Source organism: Poecilia reticulata, chromosome 22 (genome assembly GCF_904066995.2).
Source record: "Poecilia reticulata chromosome 22, P_reticulata-male-v2, whole genome shotgun sequence".
Lineage (NCBI taxonomy): Eukaryota > Metazoa > Chordata > Actinopteri > Cyprinodontiformes > Poeciliidae > Poecilia > Poecilia reticulata.
Window position 1 is genome coordinate 4277605 of NC_088851.1, and position 15900 is coordinate 4293504.

General features: G+C 37.3%; 1 protein-coding gene and 1 pseudogene across 1 annotated transcript; one reads left to right on the plus strand and one right to left on the minus strand.

Annotated features, from left to right (window-relative positions):
• Window positions 1-4587: 4587 nt before the first annotated feature.
• On the minus strand, window positions 4588-9627 carry LOC103458164 (uncharacterized). Its single transcript, XM_008398793.3, has 2 exons — window positions 9443-9627; window positions 4588-7262 (listed from the first exon to the last, which is right to left on the minus strand). The coding sequence occupies exons 1-2, from the start codon at window positions 9483-9485 to the stop codon at window positions 6022-6024; spliced, it is 1284 nt and encodes a 427-aa protein (XP_008397015.1). The 5' UTR covers window positions 9486-9627; the 3' UTR covers window positions 4588-6021.
• A 2448-nt stretch (window positions 9628-12075) lies between these two features.
• On the plus strand, window positions 12076-15224 carry LOC145549930 (uncharacterized; annotated as a pseudogene).
• The last annotated feature ends 676 nt before the right edge of the window (window positions 15225-15900 follow it).

Below are 15900 nucleotides of genomic sequence, written 5' to 3' on the forward strand. Positions count from 1 at the left end.
ACCCCAATATAAAAAATTACCTTGTGGTTGTAAAGAGTGAAAAACTTCAAATGGTTGGAATTGTTTTGCAATTCAATTCAATTTCAAAAACAGCAGAAACTTCCTGAAAACATACTGAAAAACACTGAGTGATAGAGTTAAGTAATACACTGTTAATGGTCAACAAAGGAATAAATTCCGTCCTGTCAGGCGACGGGGCCTGGATAATACCCGTGTTAAACGGATGGCAGAGTCCGGCGACGACAGGCGCTTGAATTCTGTAACAAAAGTATGTTTTTATCTTTTTTAATCTTTTATAATCTTTTTTTTTTATCTCTCTTTCTTACTGTTTATTCAATGTCACATGCTGTTTTTATTTTTACTTTAATTATGTAAAGCACCTTGAAATGCCTTGCTGCTGAAATGTGCTATACAAGTAAAATTTGATTGACTTGATTGAAAGGATTTTTTTTTTTTTACATACTCTTGTAGTTCTGTTTTTATGTCAGCAGAGGGCAGTGCAAGTCTAAAATTGAGCAAATCATGATCCTGTTGTCAAACCTTTTATTTCTACCTGTTAACTGATTCATACCGTTACTGACTGACTTCCAAACATTTTTTGTTATGAGATACCAGTAGCCCAGATTTTGTTTTGATGTCTCACCTGCCGTGAGCTGGTGTGCAGTTTTTATTTTATACCACATAATTTACATGCATGTCAAACAGGAAACACCATCATTATTTACACACAGAGCCTCTGTATTCCCACTTTATAAGAGTGGCCAGCTCCCTGTCAGCCTGGGTGTGGGGTTTGCGCTGAAAGGATTTTATTCTGTAGCTTTCATATGCTGCAGGCTATCAAATCTAGAAATAGCAACAGAAGACAGCCTCTGTGCTAATGCAGTAATACGTTGCTCATGCTCATTTAGACTGGACATTAGAACTTTATGACATAATTTTATGCTAAACATCAGTAAATATTTGTGCTGTCAATTGCTTATATATATATTTTTAAATCAGATTAATCACACACTAGCGCTGTGATTAGTCACATAAGCTTGAGATGTAAAAATAAACGTAGTCTTAAATATGTTTAAGAAAATCTTTTATTCTATCTAATTAAATGTAACCAACATAAAACGAGGGTGTCTCTTTAATAAAGCCGAGGTTAGGAAAGCTGGATAGCCTGCATAACCAATCAAAATAGTTAGAGTCCAGCGTGTTTCACCCAATCAGAATGCAGACTGTCGCTGTGGGTGCCGCCTTTCTTCTCCGTGTTTGCAGCATTGTTGTATTGTAAAAAAGAAAAGCAGATCCACACTCCATTCCAGTAGATGGCAGTAATGCACATCTAAATGTTGCTTCCCAACCGCCATAAAAAAGAAGAAGAAGCCTGCTAAGCGTGAGAGCATAGACATAATATAAGAGTAGACCCAGCATTGGCTGCTCCGGCGCAGGAAATACGGCGGCCATCTTGGAGCGGTCGTCCCTCCTACTTTGCTCAACCAAAACAATAGAAGATGCCTCAGCACTGAGGGATATTGTTGTTTGGATCGATGGACTATTGATGTGAGGGCTCCACAAACAACATTTCACAAGTAAGATGGACATATCATTGTGTATATTTTGTGATTAGAATATTACTTTACTGTATTTATGTCCACCGGTGAGATACCAGCTAATATTAGCTACAGTGCTTGGTGTAATACCGGGTTCAGCCCCGCTATGAAGGTTTACGGAGATTCTGTAAATCTAAAAAATTTATTATTTTATAACATTGACTTAGATTATCTGACACAAGAGCCTATATTAGAAATGAAACAATGTAACACATATTATAAAACTTATATTATGTGTTATAACATTCACCAGCAAAGTTTACACAGGTGGTAAAGACTATTATTTACATGTAATTCTTTCACTCTGTCAAAAGTAAGATACATCCCAAATCTTCCGTTTTTGCTTTGAAGGTTTTCTAAAGACACGATGTGAGGAAGAAGAGGGAGAATCTATAAAGAGAGACGGATTCACTGCATCACGAATGAATCTCGCATCGGATTTTGGACAATCTCAGCTGCTGAATCACTCTGAAGCTAGAACTCGTCAGCTGAAAAACATATACATATATCTATATATATGTATGTATATACATTGATACATATACATATAAACATGTATCCAATATATATTATTCAGTACTAATCATTATTTATTTGTGCCATTATTAATCATTATTTGTTTGTTTAGTTGTATAAATATGTATTGATATTACTAAATAATTTATTGAATAAATTATGAACAGCTGTGTGCTTTGTAATATGCTCATCATACATCAATATCAGAATATTCCATTCCTATTCTATTGTTATTGCCACTAAGCATATTTAAATATGCTGAACTATGTATTAAAAACATACTTAAAAAATACAATTGTTTATAAATGTAGCTTTGATAGATGTTTGAATATGGTTTCCAGTAACAAAAAGCGTGTTATGATCTATTAAATGCGTTGATACGTCATTGTGCTGCTAAACACATAACGCTGAGTGGAGTGGTGGACCGCTCCAAGATGGCCGCCCTAAATCTCGTCAACAATAGGCGAGAGCGGGCCATGAGGCGTCTATTCTTATGTCTATGCGTGAGAGTCTATGAAAGATAGCTTTGCTGTTTATCAGCTGACTTTTTAGCTGGACGCAGCTGGAGTGAGTAAACAGACTAGAGTTTCAATTTTCTGCCGACTTTAAAGAGCAATGTTGGAACTACTTTGCTACCCTCATTAGCTCTTATTTGTTAGTTTCCTGAAAGTTCGTCGCTCTGCTTTCAACTGAAGGTAGTGCCCAAATTTACATTTTTCATTGTGAAATGTCATATTACTGTAGCTAAAGCGTAAAAAAAAAACATACCTTGTTACATTATCTATTGGCACTCATGTTCTGACTGAGTCACCATACTGTTGTCCCCGTCGTGTCGTGTTGAGAACGTTCAACATATTCTGTGCTTTTCACGTCGCTTTTTATTTTATTTAGCATTGTTTTCAATGCTAAATAATCATCTGAATTCATCTGAATTATTAAACCTTAACTGTGTTCTTGATACTTTTTTCATATCCTTTTGGGAAAAATCATTTTGCAATTTACAAAAAGTGAATTGATAATAGTGAAATTCTGCACTGTTGTAAAAGAGAAGTTTTATTGCAACTTTGAGTAATTTGATAACAAATTGATGTCAAATATGTCTACAACAACCTAATTTATGGATTACAGCTAGAACAACTTGTGCACCCAGCTGTTCTGTGACAATTTCACAGGTTTGCTCGGTAACATTAGCAAACAGCATCGTGAAGATGAGTCTGATCTGATGACACTTTCCCACTCCACAAATCTTACCTTTATGGAAGAACAGCAAGAATAAAGTCATTGTTGAAAGAAGGACAAAAGAAGTGGGAATTAAATTTTACCACAAGCCATGTAGGAGACTGGTGAGATGAAACGTAACTCCACACTTCCCTCAACACATCATGCATCTGGTGGAAAATGGTGGTGGCAGCATCCTGCTGTTTGAGAATTGATTCATTTATTTGGCAGGAGCAACGCACATTAATAAACCTTGCTGTAAATGCGCAAGAATAAGCCAATTGGCAATTTTTTTATCAATTGTCGCTAGAGTAATGTTATACAAAAGATTATACAAAACATGGTTGAAATCAACTTTAGTGTCCAAATTCAGTCGAGAAATACAAACTACCTAAAAACAAGAAAGTATGATGTAGCTACACACAGGGTAAAAGAGGGGGAAAAAAAACAATCTGAGGTTTCACGAGACTTCAGATTAGGACAGAGATTCGATTTACCGCAGGACAGCAGCCCTAAAAATACAGCCAGAACTACAGTGGGATAGCATATATCAAAGTGCAGGAATGGTCCAGTGCTAACACTTTGAAATTGATGCTAACCAGTGCTCTCCATCAAATATGACTGAGAATGTCTTGCTTGCCAAAAAAAAAAAAAAAGAAAAAGAAGGGTCAAACCTTTCAGCCTCTAGGCGTACAAATACTTTCGGCTCCAATTATTCCATAAACTACTAAATTACAAGATCTGAATAAAAATACATGCAACATTTTCAGAATTTTATTCATAACAAATTTGAAAACTGGATAATTTCCTTTCCTCTTCCTAATTTTGAGCTACTTTTCCACCCGAACCACCAACAAAATACAATTAAATTTGTTCTTGTAACATTTGAAAAATGTGAACAAGTTCCAGGGGTATGAATTAAGGGACTAAAGTTATCAAAAACCCACCACACTTCTTTCTGTCCTGGTTTTCGGGACGGGGGAGGCATGAGAAAAAATGTTTTGTTTCAGTATCTTTCTGTTGGTGAGTTGAGGGAAATGTACATTTCAATTCATGTATGGATGTTGCACACTTAGAACTTCTGCAATAATTACATACCGTTTTCTGCTAAATCTCATTGACATCATCCCTTTATCTTTTTAGAGACAAAATATATTCAGTAGATAGATTTATTTATATTCAATATTTACTGAATAGATGTATTCAGTAAATATGAAAAAGTTCATTTTTCAATAATAATTCACAGACAGATTAATTACACAGTGATGTTAAGCATTTATTTCAGTTAATTATGATTTTCCATTTAAAGCGAATCAAAATACAACATATTTAGATTAGAACATTGTCAGGTTTTTAAAATGAAAAAAAATATACAGAAATGTGGAATTAAAAGGATGTTTAGCACATAGGTTAACTCATCTCCTTTTCAACTCATTTTGAAAATGAGTTGAAACTCATTGTCACTATCCAAAATGTGCAAAAGTCAAGCAGTAGTGTTTTTCCAACAGGTATTTTTACAACATGCAAAACTGAAATACAACATAAAAAATATATATATATAAGATTAGTTTTAACAGATGCATTGGCCTCAGTATTTGAGTTACTAAGCTGAGTTTACTTTAAGTGACTGTTTGCATTTTCAAAATATTAAAACTGATCACTGATGATCCTAACCAAAATGACTGATACACAGATGTTTAAAAATTGACTTCCAACATTCAGATTTCAATTCGTAGTGAATTCCTGCATGAACGAAGTCAACCTAGTACTGACATCTGCTGCCATGTAAGAGACACTACACGCTACAATCGTTTTAATGCATCTTTTGTCATAAAAAGAACCCTACCAAATAATAAGCTAAGCTATAGTACTTTGGAGGACCAATCCCGACGTAATTAAAAATGCAGAAATAAATTTTTCACAACCTAAAGTATCTTTTACCTGCTCTAGTTTAAAAACTAAAACACTAATATATCAATTGGACAATATTTGAAACTAAGTGTGTGATTTGTGAAACTTCAACAATGGCTGATTTTCATGTTTTGTTTTGTTTTTTTCTTTTTAGCACCTGGGCCACTTTAGGACTGGCCCAGCTTCAAAACGAACTCTTCAAACCAAAACAAGTTAGGTTTGATGTTCTGAAACACTGATGTGTGACCAACAGGCCAAAAACAGGAAACCAGGAAGGGGACAAAACTTTTTCACACCACTGAAGGTCTAATTTATGAACTCATCTTGATCAAGAGTTTAGTTGCAGTTTAACTGCAGCCACCTCAAGAGTCTGTGGGACTTGTCTGGAATAAAGGAGAAATTAATCATATCTAAAATGGGGGCAGTAACCTGCGGAAAAGGATTAGGACTACTGAGAAAAAAAATCTAACTCTTTTAAAAATTCTGACATTTTTCTCAAAATTCAAAAAGTTATGAGTTTTTACAAACAACTTCTCAGTTGTAAAGGGAATCATGGGGGAGCATTGTGATGACATGCTGAAAGGGGAGGGGGTGTCAAAAAGGGCCGCAGTTTCTTAGAGACACAGGTGAATATCAAGGCGCCAGGATAGGGCTGTGTGAAGTAAAGTCATATTTCTATAATTTCTGAAATATACAAAAATGTATCACAAGAGAAACGCTAAAACCAACATCAAATATTTTACAGTCAACTGCAGCTTTGCAGCTTGTTTATTCATAACTAAGCAACTTCCCCTTTAGCGTGGATTTTCATGTGTGCATTTAAGTTAGATTTTTGTGTAAACCTATGTCCACAGAGATAACAACAGAAAGGTTTTTGACCTGTGTGGATTCTCGTGTGTTTCTTTAAACTCGATTTCCCTGTAAATCTCTGTCCACAGAGATTACAATGGAAAGGTCTCTCTCCAGTGTGGACGACCATGTGTTGTGCTAAATGTCCTTTTTGAGAAGATCTATATCCACAGATGCTACAACAGTAAGATTTCTCTCCTGTGTGGACTCTCATGTGTCTGGTTAAACATGTTTTCAGGCTAAATCTTTGTCCACAGACATCACAACAGAAGGGTTTCTGGCCAGTGTGGAGCACCACGTGTTGCGCTAAATGTCCCTTTTGAGAGAATTTACGGCCACAGAGATCACAACAGTAAGGTTTCTGTCCTGTGTGGACTCTGATGTGTCTGTTTAGACTTGATTTTGTGCTAAATCCATTTCCACAGAGAACGCAACAGTAAGGTTTAGGTTCCCTGTGGATTCTCATGTGTGCGTTTAAAGTTCGTTCATGACTAAACATCTTTCCACAGTCTTCACAGTGAAACTTTTCTCCTGTCTGGACTTCTAAGTCCACAATTTCCTTCTCTTTCAATCCACTGTCATCCAAAGAGCTTAAATGCCCTGTTTCTGACTCTGTCATATGTCTCTGGAAAGAATAACAACGAAAAAGTTGTTCAGTAATTTCAGACACGCTTAAAACTCGGTCAACAAGGTCTTCCTCTGACTCAGGAGCTCTACTCTCCTTCCATTCACTGCCCATGTTTTTAGTTTTCAGTCCAGAGTCTGACAAGTGTGCCAGCTCAGAGACAGGGTACTTTACATCATCATCGTCCTCTTCATCCTTCTCAGTGTCTTCAAGCTCTAAGGAGTTGGAACCATCTCCATGATCTTCTATCTTGATGGATTCCCAATCGTCGTTCTCTTCTGGAAACTCTCTGTATTTAATTTGGTCTTGATAAAACTGCGAGAGCAAAGGGGGATGTTCATCATCTTCAGTCTTTATGGCAATAGCAGTGATTGGAAACTTGAAGGCATCAATCTTCTCCTTCCCACTGAACTGCCCTCCCCACAAACTGATGCAGATTCCCTCCTGTTCCTCTTTTACGTGGTGGGGCTTTGGGTCATACAGGTCAACACAAGGTTTGTGGTCATCAGGAGCTTCTTCTTTAACTATCATTAGCTGTTGAACATCTGCAAGAAACATTGAAGCACATTACACATTTTAGAAAGTATTTAGACTGCACCACAGACCGTCACATAAGGTGAGTCACTAAACAAACATTTTTTAACATTGGCAACTATTAAATAATCCTCAAACAAAAAATTATAAAAGAAAATTAAAGCTGCAAGCAGCACTGAGCAGCTCTCGCAGTCGAGTGCCTCTCTGACCATGTAGACAAGAGCTATGGTCAGTTCCTGTTTAACACAGTGATTTGCTACTAATTGTCAACACTGTGGCAACTACAAAAAGTACATGAGTATCACATACATGAGTCAGAAATTATTTTTTATTTTTTTGTCAATTAAAACTTAAGAGGATAAAGGGAGAGGAAGGTAGGTGCTAGCTTGACTTTGACAACCTTTACATGTGGTGCAGAATTCAGTGTTTCAGTTCAGTTTAAAAAAATAACAATGAACCTACTTTCTGACATATCATTTCATCAAGCGTTTAAATTAGCTAATCAAACACAGATGTGTTCAGATGGTCATTTATTAATAACTGCAAAATAACCATCAAGCTTCAAAACATAATATTGTAACAAACTGAATATTCTGTTCTTTGTGTGGGTAATGTTCGCATATTTTTTGGTGTAATCTTTACAAGAAAGTGGAATGTGAATGTGTTGTGTGCTGGTTTGTGTTGACACAAAGAAACTGATAGAGCTTGTGTATGGGATTTTTTTTCTCTTTTTTACATTTCCTGTTCAGCAATGTGGCATAGTTAAAATGTGTAACTTTAACGTGATGCCACATTTATTTTACACAAGGGAGGAATCCACATGGAGAGCAGGCAGTGAAGTAGCTAAGGATCTACCGTTTGAAGAAAAAAAAAAAAAAAACTATTTGTACAGTTTATGGCTGCTCCAGACATTTTAATGAAGGAAAGGGAAAAGGTTATTACAGAGTGCTAAAGGTAATAACCGGAGATGTGGCTTTAAAATCTATATTTGAGGTCAGGATGAGCAGAGTTTGCTTGATATTGGTGTGGCAAAAAAAATTACATAAGAAATCTGATTCTCAATACCACGATTTTAAAAAATAAAATAAATCAGCTGTATGTCAGCCTCCATTTTTTAACTAACTATTGTTTTGGTTTTTTTACCTGTACCGTCTGACATTCTGGCAGACGATACTAGAAAGTAAATGTGTGGAAGGCACCAAAACAAGGAGGAAACTGCACAAATAAAATGAAGAAAGATTCAACCAGCCCCATCTTTGTTGAAGACAAACATTCGGACCGATTTATTTATTTTTTTTTAATTCCTGGGACAACTGAGCTTAACCTGAGCCTCAGAATAAACACTTTTTAATACTGAACTTTACAGAAAATTAATCCTTGCCACAAGTAAAGTGCACATGTTAGAACAGGCCAATATAGTGCCAGTGAGAACATAGTGTTTACTATATATTAACTTTTTCCATTTGTGAAACTTCAATCAAAGGCAATATTAATGCTTCTGTTTTTTGTTTTGTTTTTCATTTGCATCACACTAGAACTGGTCCAGCAAAAAGGGGGAAAAAAGTCCAAGTGTGTGTTTGTGCGTTAGGGGTCTCCAATTTGATTAGCCTAATTGTAAAAGGCTAATAAAATACCACGATCAATGAATAATATTTTCACTTTTTCCTGCAGGCGACATGCGCAGTACAGTAGATGCTGACGTAGAGTGACGTCAACTGATAATCCCTCAATAAAACACTTTATTTATACTGCTTGGTTTCGAACAACCCATGTCAAAAAAAACACATCAATACATTTTATACATGTCGTTGAAGATACTGTATGCGAACTTGACAATTTCTTTCTTTAAAGAATTTAGTACGAGTCGCAGGAGACCAGCGGCCTATGTGGTCAGTCTATCCGAAGCCAACACCAGCCGATCGGTGCTAATGGGCAACAGAGGAAGTAGGTAATCCAGTGGGTGACCAGACTAGGCATGCTAGTCACCAGCCTGCCCAAAGCTAGTTACCGGTTGCTCAGTTACAGGTACCGGCCTATCACAAATCAGATCCCTGGCTTCAGAATATAAACGTATATAGCCTCCTGCGAGAAAGAAGTAGCCACCTATGGTTGCACAATATTCAAGAAGCTAATCCACCTTAAAATCGTTTCTAGGCAACAGCTGACACATACATAAAAAAAATATACAAACCTAATCTGTGTAGCAGAACCTTGGGGTTGAAACGAGCCTCCATGGTGGCTTTCAAGGTCGCTACGTTGGGGTAATTCACTGTGTTCAAGCCAGCCTTTCGGGTGGTTTTGACCCGCGAGACGGCAAAACAAAAGCGTTAACGGTGCCTTCGTTTACAAATGCCTTTCAAAATAAAAGTACACTTCCGGTTCCCGGTTGATTCCAGAGTGGCAGTAAGAAAGGACGTTTAAGAGTGACTTTCAAAGTAAAATACTTTCTGTTCGTGTATTAGTGGTTGGAAATGGAATTTATGCATATGAATGTGAATCAATAAATTGTTTTTAAAAGCTAATGTATCTATAAAGATATACAATATCTTCAAGTCCATTTTGGTGATGCTTGACATTTGATTATTCAGAATCTTTCTAATCCCAGGTCATGCTGAGACAATACAAATTCCATTCAAAAATACTTTATTGATCTTAAAAGGGAAATTAAATAGTCCTCCGCTTTACAATTTAAAACTGATCTGATGTGGAATTATATCCCTGAGTTGCTGTTCTTATTGCTAAAAAATTTACATACATCTGATGTATAGTTTTAACATGGGAATCATGTTAAGACATTTTTAGCAATATTTTATTATTTTTCCTCCCCCTATATTAACTTTGCGGTTGTATTCTGCTAAATAAGGAGTATAACATCCAATGATTTAATTGAGAGCTCAGATTTTGGTTTCCAATTAACAGAGATACTCCGTTATTTCCTTTAATACAGCTTTGAGGCTTGATATGAACCGTGATTATAACACATAAAACTATTGTGACTTATGAAATAATAAAATGCTCATAGTAGTAAAAATTACATTAGATTTGGCCACATATTTTCCATCAAGAGGATCAGACGTCAGTAAAACAATCTACAATTGCAATTCTACATCAGATCGGAATGGCATTTGCTGCGTGTCATCACTAGGGTTTCCTCTGTCACCGTGAAATGAAAGAAGCCAGTAAGCATGTCAACTCATCACTCGTTAATTTTTAATTACTTTGTTTCTTTTCATTTTTTTTTTTAAATATTAGTTTTTTTTTCCTGTACCTGTTGCCAGGTTCTGGGAGCATTGATCTGTGTGCTCATTTTTCTCCTACGCTCTTCCTTGTAATTTCCACCAGAGGGCGCACGGGAGCCAGGTGCTGCAGCTACTTGAGGTCGGACCTCTGCTGGTGTTCTGCTGCTGCACAATTGCAAATGATCAAACTTCATGGTTCTGGGGCTATGATGAGCTGGGTGGGTGCCACTGCTTTGACTCATGAGTGTTGAACCTTTCCGGTAAAATGCAAGACCTCCGAGCCACCACTCCATTTTTATTTTGAATGGCATAATTCTCTAAACATCATTTATGCTCTCTCAGTATCAAACATTACTGCCAATATTACTCCTTATTTAGTTGTACCGTCTAATCTCACACTCTAAAACCAGCGGTTCTTAACCTGGGTTCGGTGAGTCGGTCTCAGGGGTTCGGCGGAGCCTCTGCCGCGGAGGTAAAGACACACTTGTGTAAAGTCGTGATGACGCCCCGCTTTGCCATCACTTGCTGCAAATGATCACGTTACATTGCTTAGCCAATCAGAGCTGCGGAGGAGCCCTGATTGAAGGAGTTCCACTCTCAGCATGGATTTGAACTTGTGTCTTTAATTACTTCAGCAAAGCTCATAGTTTTTACCAAATTCTATAGTCTAAATCTGCTCCTTAGTCGCATCTTTTCGGGGTTGCTACTGCCTCTAGTGGTGTGGGGGTGGTTACACAACTAATATTATTACATTACTAAATCAGAATACCACAAAGTATTTTATTATTCCACAAAGGAATAAGAAGGGTTCGGAATAGACTGGAAGTAAGCGACGCCGGATAGGATACCAGCAGCATTACCAAGGACTGAATTCATGTTTAAGGCGTTTTCTAGTCATCGTGAGAGTTTAGCATTAACAAATCTTATAAAAATAGTCACATAATTTGTATAAATTTAAGAAAACTATTATTTGTTAATATGGTGCCAGAGTAAATGTGGTCAGATAACCAGTAATCGAATGTGGTGACGTATAGCAGCAATTCTGAATGTGATTTTGAAGTTGTTTGTTCAAGTTAAGGTGTAACAAGAAAAAGGTGTACATGTGCATTTGCACACCTATATTTTATTATTGCATTTCAAACTTTGTGCAAATTGTATGTTTTCTTTCTGTAAGATTGACAACGTTTTATGTTTTAAACAGAAACCTCTAAATCAAGAACTCATCCACCCATCCTGCCATGACTGAAGCTGTGACTAGTGGCCCAAGTGGACCTTCAGGTATACCAACTGCAACACAAGGGACCTTGATTGTTCCTTTTGGCCATTATAATATGAGGTGTGTTTTTGGTGTCTTGCATCACTAAGACACCCTAATGAGGCATGTCTACCACCCCAAAAATGATCTCTGGTCCATTCTGGCTCTACCACTTTCTGGACCTTGTTAGACCACATCAGACCTGGTCCAGCTGCTGTCCTAGACACCACACACCTGGCTTTTCTCAACTCTCATACCTTTTTTAAGCTGTCCACCTGATTCTCCAAGACATCAAGATTGAAAACAATTTTAAAAATGCTAACATGAATAGTAAGGCGGATATCCTTGGCTGAACTGCTTGTACAAGCAAGGTTGATAGAACGCAGCTTGCTCAAAAAAATACCTTCTGTTGGACTGATCAACACATCACATCAATAGCCATTTCTTGAAGGCTATAAGAAATGGTTAAACTGAGAAAAAGCTTACAGAGTCAATAAAATCACTCAGTTCAGGCTGCAGTGTAAATACTTTCTAATATGCATAATGTTTTGTGCAGGTGATGGTTAATGAAGAAGCTCCTGAAGACCCCACACCTTGTGCTGACCTGCATGACCCAAAGCTCCTCTACATGAAGATAAAGGAGGAACGGGAGGGAGTCTTCATCAGTCTGGGAGGAGAGCAGCTCTGTAGGAACGAGGAGATTCACGCCTTCAAGTTTTCAGTCACTGCTACTGCCATAAAAATGAGGATGATGAACATTCCCCTTTGCTCTCACAGCTTTATCAAGACCAAATTAAACACAGAGAGCTTCCAGGAGAGAACAATAGCAGAGAATCAATCATGATAGAAGATCATGGAGATGGTTTCAACTCCTTAGAGCCTGAAGACACTGAGAAGGATGAAGATTATGATGAAGCAAAGCACCTGCCTCTGAGCTGGCACACTTGTCAGACTCTGGATTGAAAACTAAAAACATGGGCAGTGAATGGAAGGAGAGCAGAGCTCCTGAGTCAAATAAAAACTTTAACAAGCCTTTTAGCTCCTCTGACGGTGCTGAAGAATTTGTTCATCTTCTCTCCAGAAACACACAGATTCAGAAATGGGTTTAACCTCGCTGGAGAATAAGACATTTTTGACTGAGAAGAACAATGTTGACTCACGAAAGAACAATGTTGACTCACGACAGAAGGAGAAGAAAAGCTTAACTGAAGACTGCGGTAAAACATTCAACAGAAAACAAGCTTTAACCAGACATAAGAAGATCTACACAGGACAAAGATCTTCATTGTGACCTTTGCAGAATAAGATTCAGCTGCAAATCATATTTAAACGCACATGTGAGAATCCACACAGGACAGAAACCATTCTGTTGTGAACTTTGTGGACACCGATGTAACCAGAAGTCACATTTAAACACACACGAGAAACCACACTGGAGAGAAACCTTTCTGCTGTGACATCTGTGGTAATAGATTTGTCGAAAAATCACGTTTAAACAGACACATGAGAATTCACACAGGAGAGAAACCCTTCTGTTGTGATGTTTGTGGACAAAGATTTGGCCGAAAATCGCATGTAAACACACACATGAGAATTCACACAGGAGAGAAGCCTTTCTGTTGTGAACTTTGCAGACGTGGGTTTAGCGGAAAATCACACACACAAGAATTCATACAGGAGAGAAGCCTTTGTTTTGTGATCTCTGTGGACATAAATTTACTGAAAAATCTAGTTTGACCAAACATGAAATTTCACACAGGACAGAAACTTTTCTGTTGTGAAATCTGTGGACAACAATTCACCGTAAAATCTAGTTTAAACATACACATGAGAATCCACACTGGACAGAAACAGTTCTGTTGTGATCTTTGTGGACACCCTAGAGAAAGTTAGCACTTTACCAAAGTGAACACTGTACCTGGATGTTCTTTTCTGGCAGACATCTCTTTCATGCTCAGATTCTATTTCAGAATTTGGACACATAGTTGTGTTGTACTTGGTCTCTCATTTTTTGGCTTCATCTGACAATGATGATTTAGTAGCGATTCACAAAAATCCAGGCAGCACAGGTGAGTAACGGCAATAACTCTGATACTGGTAGCAACTGGAACTGACGAAAGACTAATGACAATAGACAAGGACCCAACAGGGAACAAGAGACACAGATGGGTATAAATATACAGGGAAGCAAGGCAGAGCTGGGAACAATCAAGGGGTAGACGGACTACACAGGAACTAAATAAACACACCAGTTGGCGTACTGCATGTGCAGTTTAGTGTTGATCATTAGAATTTGACTATAAAGCAACATTGATTCAATGGCATCCTTTCAACGTTAGTTGACTGGCTTAACCAAAAATCAACCTTTATGACCATAATTCAGCATTGAATCACCATCGCCTTATTGCCATCATCCTGCCCACCACAGAGACATTTTCCCCTCCCATATCACAACAGTTTTATCTGTTTAGAGTGCTTGTAAGTGTCCTAAAACAGCGGTACTACGTTGTACAATTTACTGTACAATGACAGTAAATCAAATCTATATTTCTATGTTGTTAAATGCAACAGTCTGTGTGTTTTGGCATTTTTCTTGCGGGTAATTTTTGTATTATGTCCCTTTGAATTTTAAGATTTGTTCAGTTCGTTTATTGTTTGAACTGTAGTATGAGTGTGGTCTCAGAGTTTCAAGCTAAGCTACAGGTAGCTCTAGATTAGCAGTTCTCAACGTGGTACCGCCCACCTGTGGGCGTTCAGAGGACGGCAGGGGGCGCTGGCTGACATTTTTACAAAAGGGGGGCGCTGGGATGCCTTTGGGGGGCGTTTGGTCAAAGGTAAACTTTACACCTTAAATGCACAACAATGCCAGTTTAGACTTTGAGCAACTTGGTAAAACTGTATTGTGTAACATTAAACCATTCTTGGCTGCAACTGTATCTATGGCAGCTCTTCTTCTATTCAGTGTTTGTTAGCTTCTGTTAGCTTCTTGGCGCAGCTCCGTTCTCCTGCTACTGGTAGCTAAAATCACGATACCCTCACTGAGTATCCCTCTGAAAAATGAACCCATTTAAATAAAGAAATAAAGAAAATCCCTCCATGGGTGATACCTCGATAGAGAGCGTTCATTTTATAGCGTTAACACGGTGCTGTAAGTGGTCCGGTATGAAACGGGGGTGATAGAACAACACAGCACTTTTAAATTTCAATAACCAGAATGCAGAAATTGTTTCCATTGTTTTAAAAGGTTTATGTCAGTCTGCCTTTTCTCCATCGATACTCTTTCCGACCGCCCTGCACCTTAGGGGGTTAAAAAAAAGACGCGCACATTGCGCAAAACTTTGAAACAGGAGAAGCAGGACATAAAACGGAGCGACGAACTAGATGTGAATTATGGCATAAAAAGAGACAATCTGATGCTGAACAGTGAAAAATCAACACTGTTTATTAGGCGGCGCAGCAGGTGATGAGTGAATATTATTCGTCTTGGATAAATGATAAAATAAATCCAGCAACAGGAAAGAAACTAAAGTGGACATAGCAATAAACCAAGAGATGATAATACTAATCAAAATAAGCTAAATGGAAATGAATGAAGAACAAAGTGCAAGAATAAACTAAGAAATTAAAGTAAATACAGAGGAATAAACTGGTATGGCAAGACCTTTAGAGCAATAATTAATACAGAGGACTGTATGGCAAGAATAAACAGACACTATTTCCAGATAAAAGGTAAAATAATATTGTTGAAATGTTATGGGTTTGTTGAGACTATATCTAGTAATGAGAATAAATATATATTACAGACCATAACAGTAAAGAACTGATCACTTATTTATGTTTTTAATTAAATTTGATATATTTATTTCTTCAATATTATTTTTCATGTCAGTGTTAATGTCATGAGGCTGATGACTCCATGACACTTTCAATTTGACTCATTAGGATTTGATTAAGAACCAGATTTGTTCTTTGTAATTTCTGTCCAGTAAAACTATAAATCTATAATCAATAGACAGGTCTATATAAAGATATAATCCATGTTTCTGTCTCATATTTGTATGGCATTAAAAGGATCTGGAACTTTTGTTTTTCCACTGAAAGCTCTGGTTTGCACAATAAATGCCATGTGGGTGAAGTTTTATGGATGATACTCTG

Bases quoted from the DNA above. Each gene is read 5' to 3' on its own strand.
- LOC103458164 (XM_008398793.3), bottom strand. From the start codon at position 9,485: ATGGAGGCTCGTTTCAACCCCAAGGTTCTGCTACACAGATTAG. The intron at 7,263-9,442 runs GTTTGTATATTT...TGTTTCTTGCAG, and splicing joins GGTTCTGCTACACAGATTAG to ATGTTCAACAGCTAATGATA.